Here is a 15838-nt window from a genome sequence, read left to right as displayed (position 1 = left end):
AGGCACACAAGCTGTTGTTAATTGGAAACTTTGTTTTCTATTTAAGATATCCCTCAGCTTTAACTCATTTAAGTCATATTATGTCAGCTGAGATTAGGCATTACTTCAACTGTGCCTATCTCACTTTCTCTTAGAAGATGTCTCAGTTCTACACAGTTGTTCCTGTTTTCAAGAATTTAGAATCATAGAAACACATTTTATCCAAGCAATGCATTTTGTATAAAGCATAAAATTATAATTTTATCCAAGCAAATACTAATAAAATATTTCAGGTATTTACCATGTAGCTACCCAAAGAAGATATTCCTGATGACAGGTGGCTGTTCAGTGAAAAAAAAAATATTACATCCCAAACTTATATAATTTTTTCCTAGAAATAAATAAGAAACTTATTGGGAAGTGTGATGATGATTTATAATTGTTCTAAAGAAACCCAGAGCAGAACAACATTAATTTTGCAGTGAACCTTAGAAAGAAAGAGACTAATTTTGTGAAATAACAAGAATTCACTCAAAAATTTTGAAAACCACAGATGCAAGGTGTTTGTCAATTATAATTAAATTTAAATTGTTTTGATATTTAATACTGTATTTGGGAGGATGATGCAAGTACATATTCAGTTCTTAATAATTTTAAAAATACCAAAAACCTCAGTATTCAACTTAGACAATAGGGGTTCTAGTGTTAAAAAAAAAAGGCTCTCCTTTGTATGAGGCCTATTCTGTGTTAACAATCATATCAAACTGTGCTGTGCTGAAAGTTATGGTCAACTCCAATCCATATTCAAAAGAACTTTAAAAGTAGTGAGCATACTGTGGATCTACAAAAGAATTTTGGACTACATTAATTCCTACTCTGCTGTGCATACTCCTTCAGAAGCAACCAATTACGTCTTAACCTGAATTTCATTTGACTCATTCCAAAGACAGGATGGGCTCCCAGAAGAATTAAGAAGAAGGAAGGTTGAAATAGAATTAGAATAGCTAGCACCATGATACCACCAAACATAAAAGATAGGTATAAAAGAATAGTTCCATCTGGTGCATTTTCTGAAAAGTTTTTAACAGGTTTTAATACCTAGTCACAGTGTGACAGATCAAATATTTGATAGCAATAAATTAGTTGCTGCAGTTTCAGAAGTAATTTACCTTGATTCATGCATACCTCTACTCAAAAGAGATGTGGGCAAGTGAACAACAACAAACAGCAATCCAGCAAGACTGTACCTTGACTAAATGAACCATAGCATCCTCAAAGAAAACCATGTCCATTCCAGTACCACGAACATTCTCATTGTATATTTGTAAAAACTTATTTAAACGATTCTGTAGCTGATGAAATGAGGAGATTGGTTCATAGATTTTGGGAATATCTAAATTAACTTCCTCTGATTTCTCATCTAGAACAAAAAGCAAGTAATAAAACCTTAGCAGTTTAAATAATTGACAGAGATTCAATGAGGGGGTAAGTAAGTGAAGGTAACTAGAAGTTTCACCACCCAGAAACAGATTTATTATACATAATATTATATGTTAGATGTACATATGAGAGTGCTGAGTACACCCTGCCTGTAAGATATGGTAATTTCAGCAACAAAATTTTTAAAGACAAAACGAGAAAAAAAACTAAATAGCCTTCTTTCTTTTTATCTGAAACTTGAATGATGAAAAATGATACTTGTTTAAGTGCTAGGAAAAAAAGTGGCACCAGAGAATGAAGGTAAATAAATACTGTAGTTAAAAATTGCAAATAATTTTTCTGTAAAAGAAAAACAGTCTAAATTGATTAAATAATTGCACTAGAAAAAACTCTTGAAATTAATAACTGCCACAACAAAAAATATATTCAGTATGAATTAGCATACACATGTTTCCTTAGGTGATATGAAAGGCACAAGTCAACTCTCAAAGAAAGGAGGTAACAGTGCTGCTGCCTCATTCATAGCCTTAATCATGCTAAAAGGTGACATGCCTTCATTAATAAGAATTCTTACAGCAAATAAAACTACAGAAAAGTTGAGATTGGCAGGGAATTCTGAAGGTCATCTGAAGGTCATCTCTGAAGGCCCAACCCCTTGCTCTAGATGGGCCTTGAAGCATGCTCAAGTGGCTTATGAATACCTCCAAAGAGAGACTCCACAACCTTTCTAGACAACCTGCACCAGACTGTCACAGTAAAAAAAAAGAAAAAAAGAAAAAAAAAATGTGATTACTGATGTTCAAGTTCTCCAATAGATTTTATCCACTATATCTATGTCTTTCTTGTACTGGGGAGCCTAGACTTGGACACAGCACTCCAGGTGTGGCCTTAGTAGTGCTGAAAAAGGGAAAAGACCACCTTCCTTGGCCTGCTGGCTACATTTCATCTAATGCAGCTCAGGATGTCACTAGTTTTTTCTTCCTGCAAGGGTACACTACTGGCTCATGTTCAGACTGGTGTCAACCAGCACCTCCAGGTCCATTTCTCCAAAACTGACTTGCAGATGGGTGACCACCAGTGTATATTGGTATGTGGGACCTTTCCTCCCCAGGTCCAGGACTTTTCACTTCCCTTTGCTGAACATTATGGAGTTCCAGTTAAGGTCCATCTGGGAGCCAGCACAATCTCTGGCATATCAACCACTCCTCCTAGTTTTGTTTCATCTGGGAACTGGCTTGAGGTTGCACTCTGCCCCATCACCCAGACCACGAAGGACAATATTGAGGATGACTGGACTCTGTGCTGATCCCTGGGATATACCATTAGTTACTGGTCTCCAATTAGACTTTGAGCCACTGATCAACACTGTCTGGCCTTGACTATTCAGCAATTTTCAGTTCATTTCACTTCTCATCCACACCATATGTCATTAATATATGACTGACAAATCTCATTGAAACAGTGCCAGCAGGCAGACAACAGGGGGTTTTTGGTTGGTCGATTGGATTTCCTCAAAAATAATACTAGCACAATACTAGTACAATTTTGATCTTATTTACATACATTTAGCTCAGTTAGTTTCAGGATTTCATGATCTGTATATGCTACAGGATGTATTTTTCCAATTATCCTAGATCAATCAGTTTTGCTAAGCCTCTCCTGACTTGCTCAAGAAATATACAATTCAGAAAATTATCTCTAATTGGTAGAATTAAAATCAATTAAATAAGTCATCCCAGTAAAATAAGTATTCCCCTAAAGCTTAGTAAAGCACTAGTAGACAACATGAAGGTAAGGGACAGAAAGGTGGAGGAAAAAACTCCAACCCCCAACCAAACTCTACTGTATTTAGAATAGTGTCGGTAATTTTTTTCTTGTTTCAAACTTTTTCTCCATTTCCTTTCCATTGCACCATTCTAATGTTCATGCAGTTTCAAAGGAAAAAAACAACAGAAAAACAATAACAAAACTAAAACCCAAAAAATACATATTTAAAAACATAGTTTAAGAAAATCACATTTTACCACAGAACCTACTTTCTCAAAATACTATTAATTCTCTTTCAGCTGTCCTTTATATTGCATATTTTGTTTGCTTGAAGTCACCTCAATTTCAGAATTTTTAGTTCTATATTTCTTCTGCATTTGAACACACCTCTAGATTAAAACCGAATTAAATCAATTGACTTCCTATTTTAACCTGTAAAAGCACTACAACAAAAGGAGTATTCCAGGTGAAAATAAATTTCTTACAAGTTGAATAAGACATTTAAACAAATTAGCAGCTAAGAAACTAATAAGAAATACATCAAGGAATTAAACTGCAGTGATACTTTTACAGTTTTGAGACATTTAAAATAATTATATCATCTTAATTCTGTTCCTACAGTTTTATTATTAATGTCCAAGGACAGTATAATCAAGTACAAAACCTAAGGGCAGACTCTTCCATTATTTAGAGAGGCAGCTAGCAAAATTTACTATTTTAAAGTCTTGCTCAGTCTCAAGATTCATAATCACAAGTACTAAATAACAATGACAAAACCAACTGATAAAAACACCTTTGAATAGGTGAAGGGTCTTGAGATCACTAGCACCACTAACAATTAATTTGAAGCTAGAGGTCTAAGTTGACTAACATCTAAATCATCATGTATTTCTCTCAGGGACAAACATATTGTGCTTTTACAACCCAGAGACAAAAAGATTATGCAGTACCAGTAAACATATTACTAATCTGAGCATAGGGCTCTGAAGACAATGTCAGACATCATTCTTTATGTATTTAAGAGCTCAGAAATCAAGGTCCTGCTCTTACACTTCCATCATAATGGAAAATACTAAATGCCATTATAGGGACAAATAAAACAAAATTACGCTTGTTATTCTTTTCATTTAAAGCCAAAAACAGAAAGGGGGTTCTCAAGGCTCAGGATTTAGGTTAGGTCCTGAAATCTATTGAAGGCCAAATACAGCCTTTCTATATGAGAGTCTCCTGCTTTGTATTTAGATGAAGTTTCATGCTAAAAGGCACATTACAGGACAGGTACATTTAATCTGTCACCAAGAAGGCAAATAATTTTGAGAAATACATTTATTATTTTATATTTCTTTTTCAGTTCAATATGATGATTTCTAGTGTGGACTTAAATTTTCACATTAAAGATCACTCTTCACCCTCTCAGTATGCATTCTGACTTACTTTTCAGTCTTCTCTATACTGAAAAAGATTAGCAAGTTATTTCCTTTCTTACACCAGTTTACTTTTACTTTTCTTTGATTCTTTCCAATGAAATATATCCTATCCTTTATTCTCCTTTTGTCACTGCCTGCTGTCTACTTCAATTGTTCAAGAAAGGTTCAAATAGCATTAGCCATTCATGACAGTCTCTTATTGCCTCCGCTCTCCATCACTGCAGTGATAGCAACACAGATAATAGAATCATCCAATGGCCTTCCCCTAAACACAAACAAATGTTTTTTGTTCTTTTGCAACAATTGATAAATATTCCCAGGTTATTTAGTGAGATCAGTGAAACCATGGTTTTGTTTGAAAGACAAAAAGGTATTGCTATAAGCAATATGGGTTTTTAAAGAGGTTTAACTAGCATTCAGGAAATTTCGAATTAATAGTCATTTGTTACAAAATCATGTAACAGTTATTTCCTAAAGAGTATTGGATTAGCCCAGACACAGTAATTTTTTATCAGATTTCTAGGGCATGTTACCTTTGCTATCCTTTATCTAGTACTTCAACCCCACCATTTCAAGTTATTTATAACACATTTCCTTCATCATTTTGGAATAAAGATTCAAGCAGATTATTTGGCGGTTCTTTCTGCCACGCCAATTTAAATGAAAGCAAGGCTCTCCTACGCAGACAACCTGGATATCAATACGGACTTAGAAATCCCATTACAATAAAAATGTGCCACAGCTGGTAACATGGACTACCTTCAAAGCCACTGAACAAAACAGACACTTTTGATGCATGCACTTAGTATGAGATTTTACAACATATTTTTCTTAATATCTATAATTATCATATCCCCTTGCCTAGTCTTGTCATTTCCATTATTATTTAAGTCAATCTTTACCAGTCCTTGCAGGTGCATCCCTTAAGAAGTCAACAAAGAATGCATCTGTTTCATGATTCAGCAAAGCTTTTGGATCTTCAAATTCCTCCTCAATGAGTTTTGCCACAGCTGTGTGAAACCAATTAACGTCTTCTGAGGTTGTGAAACGATCAGCAATAACACACTTGCATTCATGCTTCCACAGTTTTATCAGCACCTACGTACAAAAAAAAAAAAAAAAAAAAGCAGGGGGGCATTTGGAATGGGCCACTTTGGAAGGGACTGCAGTGGGTCATCCTCCCTGCTCAAGCAGGGTCATCCTAGAGCACATGGCACAGAATTGCATCCAGATAGTTCTTGAATATCTCCAGTGAAGGAGACTCCACAACCTCTCAGCATCACCCTCCCAGTAAAAAAGTTCTTCCTCATGTTCAGGCGGAACTTCCTGTGAATCAGTTTCTGCCTCTTGTCCCATTGCTTTGCATCACTGAGCAGAGCCTGGCTCTGTCCTCCTGACAGTATCCCTTTAGATGCTGGCAGACAGGGGTGAGGTCTCCCCTCAGTCTTCTCATTTTGAGGCTGAACAGGCCCAGCTCCCTCAGTCCCCAGAGGTGCCCCAGTCCCTTAACTGTCTTTATAGCTCTCTGCTGGACATGGTCCAGGAGTTCTATGTCTCTCTTTTACTGAGGACCTCATTTGGCTTGCAAAAAAACTAAACCAACTTTAAAGCTTTGCCTTCATTTCTTAATTTAAAAATAACATTAACATTAGAAAAGAAATAGTACTGGGGTGGGGGGGGGGGGGTTCTTCAGAAGAGCTACCTTGAGCTTCTTATTCTGGCCAATAGCAATTTAAGATTATATTCAGTTAACTATGGAAGAAGGCTTAATCTAGCGTTCCAAAGTGAGGTGTATGAAGATTTTATTTCCTCAGCCCTAAAACCAGATCCATACCAGTTAACATGTTTATGTATCGATAAAACACTTTTATAACTGGTCATTAAGGAGAGGATGGGTGAAAATATAAGCATCATGGCACGAATAATTTCGTGCCAAACTCAGATAGCACTCCCTATGCTACAACCAAAGTAGTTAGAGAATAACAACAAAGAAAAATGTTTAAGTGTTTATATTATCCCTTCTCCAAATTCAATATACCTTTGAAGTCTCTCCATTTGGTCACAGGACGAAGAAGGAGAACCTGTCAGGCTGTTAATACCAGCAGCACTGGTTTTAATCCTATATTATTACTTTACAGTACTAGAAAAAATTCCAGATACTTCTTGAAGACCTTTTGTTCAGCCTACAGCACTTTGTACAATTGATGCATACTATGTCAACTCTCAGAACTAATATGTAAATTTATATGATATTATTTTGACCAATTGGTTTTTACACTTCAAAAGACATTGAGTGTGTATATACAAATACATATATATATATAATCTAAGTGCTCCATGGTTTTGCTGCAGAAATTAAAATCCATTCTGATGTTTAAATTTGAGATGCAGTAGAATTCAGAAGCTTATTCAACAGAGATGCATGTTGTTTGTGAAGTTATTATATAACCCAAATATTTAACAAATTTTCCATGTTTACCATAAACATTGCTTTTTCAACACTAAATGTTTCAGAGCTTAAAACTCTTAATTACTTTTCCTTAAAACAATTAGAAGAGAAATTATGTTTTACTGGAAGAAAGATGGATTATGGAAAAAAAATATTAGTAATACTTGTCACTACTTCTTTTTAAACCATAAACCAGAAACCATTTGTGAGACAGAAATTAGGCAGTGACTGAAAGTCTCAAGACAGGAATGGAGAGGAGGAACTATTCAATTTTTTAATCAATATATGAGCATTTTCATTGGGTTAAAGTAAGTTCATTGCTTCTCACTTATTTTCTCACTTCTTTCAAATAAACTAGCATTTGTCAGTAATAGGAAAAGCAGATAGAAGCAAACATTGTGACAAAATAAATGGGCTTTGTCGTTGTTTTGAAACAAAGTTGTCGTTTCAGTTGGTGCTATAAATGCTGAACTGAAACACCTTTACCTCAAAAAACCCACTAAGGTTGCATTTTTTAAAGCAAATTCAAATGCCAAGATAGACTCTCATCCCCTTTCCTACACTAATTATAACAAGGTCACTGATGTGCTGCACTCACCTGTGGTTCATTGATCACTTCTGATGTAGCGTTCAGCATTCCTTGCCAAATCCTTGAGAGGTCTCGAAGGTTGAAGACATAATGAAACTTGGCTGGTGTGGGCAACATTTTTAGCTTGGTAATCTGCCACAGTCTGCGTGTCAATGGAACCAATTTGGCTACTGTTTTCTTCACATCATCTGAAAATCCCCGCTCACTACAGTAGTGTCCTTCTCCTATTACACCTGTGGAATTGCCAAATCAGAAACACATTAGCACAACACCAAGAGCAATGATTATCTGAAGCTTCTGTTTTGTTTTTTTTCCAATCCCAAAAATCTTTTCAAATTTGTTAAAATGGCTTTCCAGTGTATATTCAAATTTTGATTCAGCCATTCTTAACACCATTTGCCACTTACTCAGTGGTTATTTAGCTTTTAATTAACAGCATATTAAAATGTACCTATTCTCACAAAATAGTTTCCACTGGCCTTGAATACCTAATCTCCTGGTATGATCGGTATGATCCCATTCTTTGTGAAAGTCTAGTCTTTAGTCACTTATTCTTAGCAGCAGTGGCACCTGAGCAACTGTCTAGAATTGTCACTAAAACAATACCTTCATGGCATTCTTATTAAATCTGAGCATACTGAGAGTTTCAGAGACGTGGCTGGACCTGAAAAATTCACAGATTGATGACATTGCAGGTGGGGAGTGATTACTGAAGGAAAATGTGCTGGTAAACAAATCAGAGGGGAATTAAGCCTCAATTTTAACAATAATGTGTACAAATAGAATGATAAGGAAAAATCAACTACTATTTTAAAAAATGAGATAGATACAAAGCTAATTTCCCTTTACCAAAAATTTTGTCAATGGAAGAATTGGAAGGCAGAGTACAGTTGAACACTGAAAATTGTCTCTTCAGCCTCTGTGGAATATCATTGCGACCTCCCCCAGGGTGGATCATGGCAGCCAAAAACTGAATGTCCACGATGTTGGTAAATTCCCCAGGTTTTTCCAGGTTATACAGTCCTTTCTGTTCCATCAGTTGCCTAACTATCTCATTAGTGACCTGTAAAATAACCAGGTTTTATATAAGACAATAATATAGGTACAACGGAATGAAATACGAAACATATGTTTGAAATACCTAAGAAAGAGTATAACAATATCTTGTCCCCTAATCCTCTGCTTATTTGCTTCAGGATAAAACTGCACTGCAAATAAACACATTTGGTAAAGTCTAAGGATAAAAACTGTGGGAGTAGAAGGGTACCCTCGTTTAGAACTAATCATTCATATAACAATATATTCTCACTTAAATGCTGCATGATTTCCATTGGAAATACTTCTGCCTTTTAAAACCAAATTTCCAGTTTTTCTAGTCAAGCCCAAACTAATGCATCTTTGCATCTTTTTTCAATCAAGCCCACACTAATGCATCATGTTGCAAATGATACAAAATATTTGTATTGCATTTAAGATATAACAATCACAAGCATGGTTTTCAAGCTGAAATAATAGAATTACTTCCATACAAAAGCATGCAAGATCCTTTTCTCTAGCTATAGAGGGATACCCTACATTTCTGTTTGACAAGCTGAAAAAACCCTACAGAGAGTACATCCTATAGCTATATTCCTATAGAAATTCTAACATTAGTTTCCAAAGCAATGTACTTCAGAACAACTTTGTCAATATGCAAAAAGATTACTTCCATTTTGTCTGAAGCAGGGAAGACACTTCTTACCTCCCAGGTTTTGCATATTTCAATTATTGCCCGCAAGGTCAGTTTGCTATCACAATTTGTGTGCTAAAGACTTCTTATTTTTAATTAAGAGTGTTGTTAAAAAACATTATTAAAATTATATGGGCATGTTCTAAGGAGCACTCAAACTGCTTCTTGCTGTCAGCATATTTATTTTCAATTAATTCCTGACAAATTAATGTAGATGGGTTCTTTAAAAAGACAGTTTAAAATTAAAGTACTACATATCAAATTTACCCTATTCTGAATGACTGAGAAGCCAGTTTTACAGTGTAGCATAAAACCAAAGAAAACCTTCTGTCTTCTTTTGTCTTCTTCCACAAACTAACCTGATCTCCCCATTCATTGATTGTGGGCATGTTCACATCATCAATGAAGACTGTCATCTTTTTGCCTGCAGGTGGACCATAAGTTGTGCCCATGCGCTTATCCACATAACTTTCTATTGTACGCTGTTAAAAAGCAATTAGCAGCATAGTTACAAAGAACACTTCATTTCATACATGATTCAATCACTTAAACATATTGATGGTTCTGTTACATAGAATTTTACTAAGTGAGGTTTAGACAAGGCATTTGCTGGAGGTAATTGCACTAGTTAAACTAGAATGTCTGAAATCTCAAGGTATACAGCACTAGGCTGGTGTCTACAGTAGGCAACCATGTCTAACACTTTAATAAATCTGAATAGGTTTCAAACTTTTCTTTCATTTTATTCATTTATCAGCAAAATTGATGATTGCTAGCAATAAAGATTAAATTGAAGATGTAATTCTGGAACACCTTTCCAGCAGGTATCAATATACTTTATAAAAGCATACATTTATAATTAAACTCGTATATATAAATACACTTGATGAGAAAATTTTGCCTAATGGTAGACCTGCTGGTAAACTGTTCTTCTTGTCATCTTTCCATTTCTGTGTTCTTCTTAAGGTCCAGTTTTTATTTACTCTATCCTAAGTGAAAATTCACTTAACCATACATAATTATTCTTCAATATAAACCTAAATATCTGCATTCTTACACTATGCTTAGGCTCCAGTCTTACACAATTGGCATCAGTTAGACCAAGATTTTAAGAAGCTAGAGTAATTTTAAAGCATGTGTTGTAACAGAATGTTTTGACCTAGATTCTTAACAGAGAATTGACTTAGTCTTGTACATCTATTTCAGATGTCCTGGTCATCAGAATCTCACCTATCACAAATTAAATCTATATTTATTTTATTAAAATGTTACTTTTTGTTTATAGCCCAATAAATAGAAGAAAAAAGTCCTTAGGAAATTTAGACCAAAACTACATGTTTATATATTATATAACATGTTAGTAGTTTCTACTATGCTATACAGGCAGATGATAGGTGATTCGTCAAGCTTATATCAAAGTTATATCAAGTTATAGCAAACTTGCAGCACAGACAGTGCTTTGGCATGGCATACCAGACTGCATTAAAAGTATTCCCCAAATATATTGCCAGGAGGTTAAAGACACTTGAAATAATTCAAATTAGTTTGGTAGAAATTCTGGACAGGCAGTACAGTTTGGGATTTAAGCATTCATAATTGTATGTAGAGCAGCTGCACTGCACATGTTACTTTTTTAATGAGTAATTGTAATGACTGAAAGTTAAATTGCAGACAACACACTTTTAATGACAGATTGTTGTGGGTAGCACTTATTTTACCCATGGTGTTTTGTGAAATCTAACAGCTCTTCCCAGTTAGTGAGAATGGACACATTTGACACAAAAACATAATATGATGAAGACAATAATAGACATGTTATTGTAAAAGTCCAAGAACAGCTCAATAGCTACTGAAAAAGTTGAAAGGAATGATTTTTTTACAGAAGTCTTAAATCATGTGTTAGAATGCTTGGAGCATTTGAACAGGTGCTTTTTTATTGTTCAGAATCACTTTCAGAAGCATCCTCCTGGCAAATTATCAGAATATTCTCTGAATCCAACCATCTTGTATGAGAAGATTAATCACTACTATACCTGAAAAATTAATGGGGTCGTTGCAGATGAAAAATTCAAACTCTTAGTTATGTGCCTTTCAGAGTTATAATTTGACATAAAACCTTTGATTATAACAGTCTTTGCAGTTCCTTGCTCACCAATTAGTAGGACAGCCTAGACAAAGACAACATCGAAATAAGATGAAACACAAGAGCTGTGTGTCTTGGCAAAAGCTCAACAGTCCCATTTAGCTTTTAAACAGAAAAGAAACTAGAAAAGTTATGTAAAGTGAACTCTTCATGAGAGACATGTAGAAGTAAAATAGTTAATGTCTCAGATTTTTGCAGGCCTGACAAGTTAAAAATGTTTGCAGTTAATGGCCATATCATCCAGCACAATCACACTAATAAGGAAAGGAGTTAATTATTTGGAAAAGGGTTTAATCATCTAGAGACTCAGTATCTGTAAAATTTCAATTGCTTATGTGACACAGCTTTGGTGAAGAATAGGGTTTCATAACCTAAAGCTACCTAAATTCTGTAACTGCCCCATGCTGGCAGAGTTCAATCAGCAGAGTCACATATGAGCCTCCTGACCTATATGCTTCTCCCTCTCACATCAGTACATGAAAATATTGGTTCCTGATCTCAGGATTGATCTCAATATTGACCTGATCTCAGCGTAATTACAATTATTTCCACTACAGAACGAAGGGGCAAGGGCAAGACAAAAAAGTCTGGGAGCAGTGACTATTCAAGAGTTCAAGCATATTTGCATGAAAGTAGCTTCTGGAAGCACCATCTTATTCTTAAAAAAAAAAATGAAGTCCTTCCTTTTCAATAATATAATATTTCATTGCTAATCTAAAACTTTTATCATGTGTTCTGTTGGCAGTGCTTTGATATGAACTATAGAAAAAATACCTTGCCCTGTTTTGCTATGGTTTCAATAAGAAAATCCATTCTCACATTGTCAACATTAGGCACAAGAATTGAGTCATACTCTGGAGTACCACTACTGGGATATACATACTCTTCAACACGTGTATTCCAGTGCATCCATGTACCTAATAAGAAATAAATTAATGTAATGTTTTAGAAATACTAGGCATCATCACTTCCTTTATTTTCCATTCAGTTCACTCATCTGTATATGCTTCTATCTCACGTACAGCAATCCCTCTCTGTGTATTCAGACTAAAATTTATAGAATCATAGAATCATAGAATCCCTCAAGTTGTATCTAAGACTCTTACTCCTCTTTCCTACATAAATTGTGACAACAAGGATTATATGTTCACTTGACAAATCATCACCACAAAGTCCATGCAGTTTTTGTAGCAATAGATCCACATTCTGATTTTTCACTGGAAATAGGGAAAACGCTAAACACAACACCACCAGTAAAGTATAGCCATAAAACACAACTTGCTAAGGGACACAAAAGAAGGTAAGCTATAAAATACTTCTAAATTAATTCTCTAAAAAAAAAAAGTACAATTATAAAATAACTTTTTAATTTTACCCCATATCACCCTGCTGAGGTACTAACCATCAGATGCTACATAATAATCAAACATTGTATCTTCACTGCCTTCTGGGATACAGGGAAGATCAAGCTTTACTGTTGTGTGTTTTCGAAGCCAGTATTCCATTTTGCATCTGTCCTCCAGCTCTAGCAATGCTCCTACACTCCACATGAGAGAGAAGATGTACAGCCTTTCCAAGTATTTTGGAGTCAGTTCACCACCTTGCTCCTGAAGGATTGAGTTAGGTTTTAATTTTCAACAACCTGAAAACTCTACTTGATAATCATTAGTAACATGAGGTTAGAAGTGTTCAGTTATATATAAATTTAGAGATGTCTTCAGTGATCAGACAGAATGAATATAAACTGATAACAAATCACCCAAAAATAAAAAAAGGAAAACTGTCAATGTATGCTCCATGTGCTTAACATAAACCAGTGCTTAACATAAAATCCAAATGTGAAATTGTGAAAGAGGTCACATCCCAGCTATTATTTTCTAAAGAAACAGAAGGCATTCCTTACTAACCTGCATCTCCTTTGACATTCCAAGTCATCAAAGAATCCCTCTTCACAAAACTTTGTTACTTAAAATTATCTGCAATATGTTAAGTAAATGGAAAAACATTCACACTACATACCTTAGGTGGGATAAGGCCCTGCAGCATATTAATGCTCTGCATAATCACAAAGGCTTCCAACATCTCAGTCTTCAAATGGAGAGACTGAATGCTGAAGCGGTACAAGTCTGGGAACAATGAAGAATATAGCTGACGTAGAATTTCAGCCTCTTGGAAGGAACATTTTTTCAAAAATCCCTGTTGCAAAGCATAAATTTAGTTCCCAATGCAAGTCTCAGTGAATTCAAGTACAGTAATTCAAAAGGTTCAGGAAGCATGGAATGTTGATTTATTTGGGGCAAAATGGGAGAAGGGGGAGGCGGTGGTGGGGGAGGAGGGGGGAGTTACGTTTCCCTGCCCATTGGGCAGGGTTTAATTAACAGAAGGTCAAATTTTACCCAAGTATGCATAATTCCTACTGGATGTTAAAGATGAAGAGAACTGAAAAGAAAAAACTGTGTTCAACAGCACAAAAATCATTATTTTCAAATATTTTCTAATCACAACAGCCATGAAATGTATCAAAAAACTCTGCAAAGAAACCAAACAATATGTATTGAACACAAATTTGATTTATTCTACACATTATTTCTAATGGGGAGGAGGATAACCTGAAAGATCTGGCAGATGTACAAAAAAAAAATCAGGATATCAGGGGGAGGTCTGCTGGTGTGTGTAGTGTTCTTATTTTGTATCTCAGTATTTGTAATGATGAATAAACAAAACCTAAGTAAACTACCTTTTTCTTAAGATCATAGAATAGGATTTGTTCTTTGATGCCTTTAATTCAAAGTAATAATGTGATTCTTGGTGTTACCTTGAAGTTTTCTCTCATCTGCAGGGTAGATACTTCTCATTTACATCCCATAAATTTATTTCCTACATAAAATACAATTACCAGCAAAAACACTTGCAGATTCTTCTCCAAAACTCAAAACAAAATTTGGAACAAATTGAAATCAAATAAATTTGCTTTAAACAGAGGATGATTTTCTCTTGTGAGAGTAGTTAAAGCTGGAACAGGCTTCTCAGTGACCTCCTGAAGTCTCCATCTCAGAACTCAACAGGACACAGACTTCAGCAACCTCCTCTAGATTGACTTGACTAATGTTGTATTCAACATTGCCTCTAGAGGTTCTTTCCAAACTCAACTATATTGTGCTTCTATTATCCTTTCTATTACTTTCATAGTATTTTGAAATTCTACTTTAACTTCCCAAAGTAAATAAACTTTGAGACTGATTACAAATAAGTATATATATGAAAAATTTTTCTAGAAACGGGTAGGGGGAAAACAAAGTGAGAAAAATTAAAAGGCAGAAAGAAGTACTTAAAACAGATATCCAAAATTCACTGATTGTTCAAAAATATTAGGGATTAGTAGTAAAGCTGATAAGATGCATTTGCTTTAGAGAAGGTTGATAAGTAATGGATCAAATACCTTTGATCTCTTTGCAAAAACTGCTTAAGAAGCACATTACATGAGAACAGCAACATGAACTTGAGAACTATTTCACTGAACTTGGAAGTTGCATATGTCATAATAATGTATCCAAGTAGACAGCTATATTTATTTGTTTGCAACTGGTAAGGATTGAAAATAAAAATATATACAACAACTTCCTGAGTTATCCATATTTTTCTTTAATCATGTTTTAAAGTTCTTCTGAAATATCAATGAATACTGTTTCATTCATCATCTGAGAATCAGCAAGGTTAACATCTACCCTGACCTGTTGGAATATGAAGTGTATTGCATTACAAAATAGATTTAAAGGGAGGTATATTGAAAAAGCCATCAAGACAATTTATCTATGATGTCAGACCAAACCAAAAACCCAAAGAAATGCTATTAATTAAATAGCATTTATTATTAAATTATAAATAACAATAGGCTGCAATTTTATAGCAAATTTTTTAAGGGGGAAAGGAAAGGGAGTTGGAAAGGTTACTTCATGGTGAATTGAACATAATTTTGCTTATGTAATTTGAAAAAAAATGTTTATTTTCTTTAGTTTGTTTCTACCACCAAAATATACTAAAACCATAAGGTTATGGATTAAGGAAAACTAGTTTCATACAACTCTTCAACACAACTAAATTTAACCTGCATCTCACTTGTGAGGAGGTAAATCATGAATGACAATGAAAAATAAAATGCTTTTCTTCCTGCTGTCTTTGCAGCTGAATCTTTAGCACAATCTTTAACATCCAAGAAGTGGTTGTCTGCAAACTAAGCAATGCAAGGAGGCAGAGCTGTGGGAAGCTACCATCAGTAGGCCCTATACAGTGTTGTAAGCAGAGAAAGGAATAACAC

The 15838-nt window shown here is 34.8% G+C and overlaps 1 protein-coding gene across 1 annotated transcript in view; it reads right to left on the bottom strand.

Annotated features, from left to right (window-relative positions):
* Positions 1–15838, bottom strand: part of DNAH5 (dynein axonemal heavy chain 5) — a 120644-nt gene that overhangs the window by 40450 nt on the left and 64356 nt on the right. The window contains exons 44-52 of the mRNA XM_053942412.1: positions 13543–13719; positions 12926–13130; positions 12298–12440; positions 11414–11548; positions 9740–9862; positions 8501–8714; positions 7661–7884; positions 5516–5711; positions 1227–1399 (exon numbers count right to left, since the gene is read on the bottom strand). Coding sequence (XP_053798387.1) covers positions 1227–1399; positions 5516–5711; positions 7661–7884; positions 8501–8714; positions 9740–9862; positions 11414–11548; positions 12298–12440; positions 12926–13130; positions 13543–13719 — 1590 coding nt within the window. The remainder of the gene's footprint in view (positions 1–1226; positions 1400–5515; positions 5712–7660; positions 7885–8500; positions 8715–9739; positions 9863–11413; positions 11549–12297; positions 12441–12925; positions 13131–13542; positions 13720–15838) is intronic.

The sequence above is a fragment of the Vidua chalybeata genome, chromosome 1, assembly GCF_026979565.1.
Source record: "Vidua chalybeata isolate OUT-0048 chromosome 1, bVidCha1 merged haplotype, whole genome shotgun sequence".
In the NCBI taxonomy this organism is placed as follows: domain Eukaryota; kingdom Metazoa; phylum Chordata; class Aves; order Passeriformes; family Viduidae; genus Vidua; species Vidua chalybeata.
Note: the sequence above shows the minus strand (reverse complement) of the source record. Positions and strands in the feature narration are given on the sequence as shown.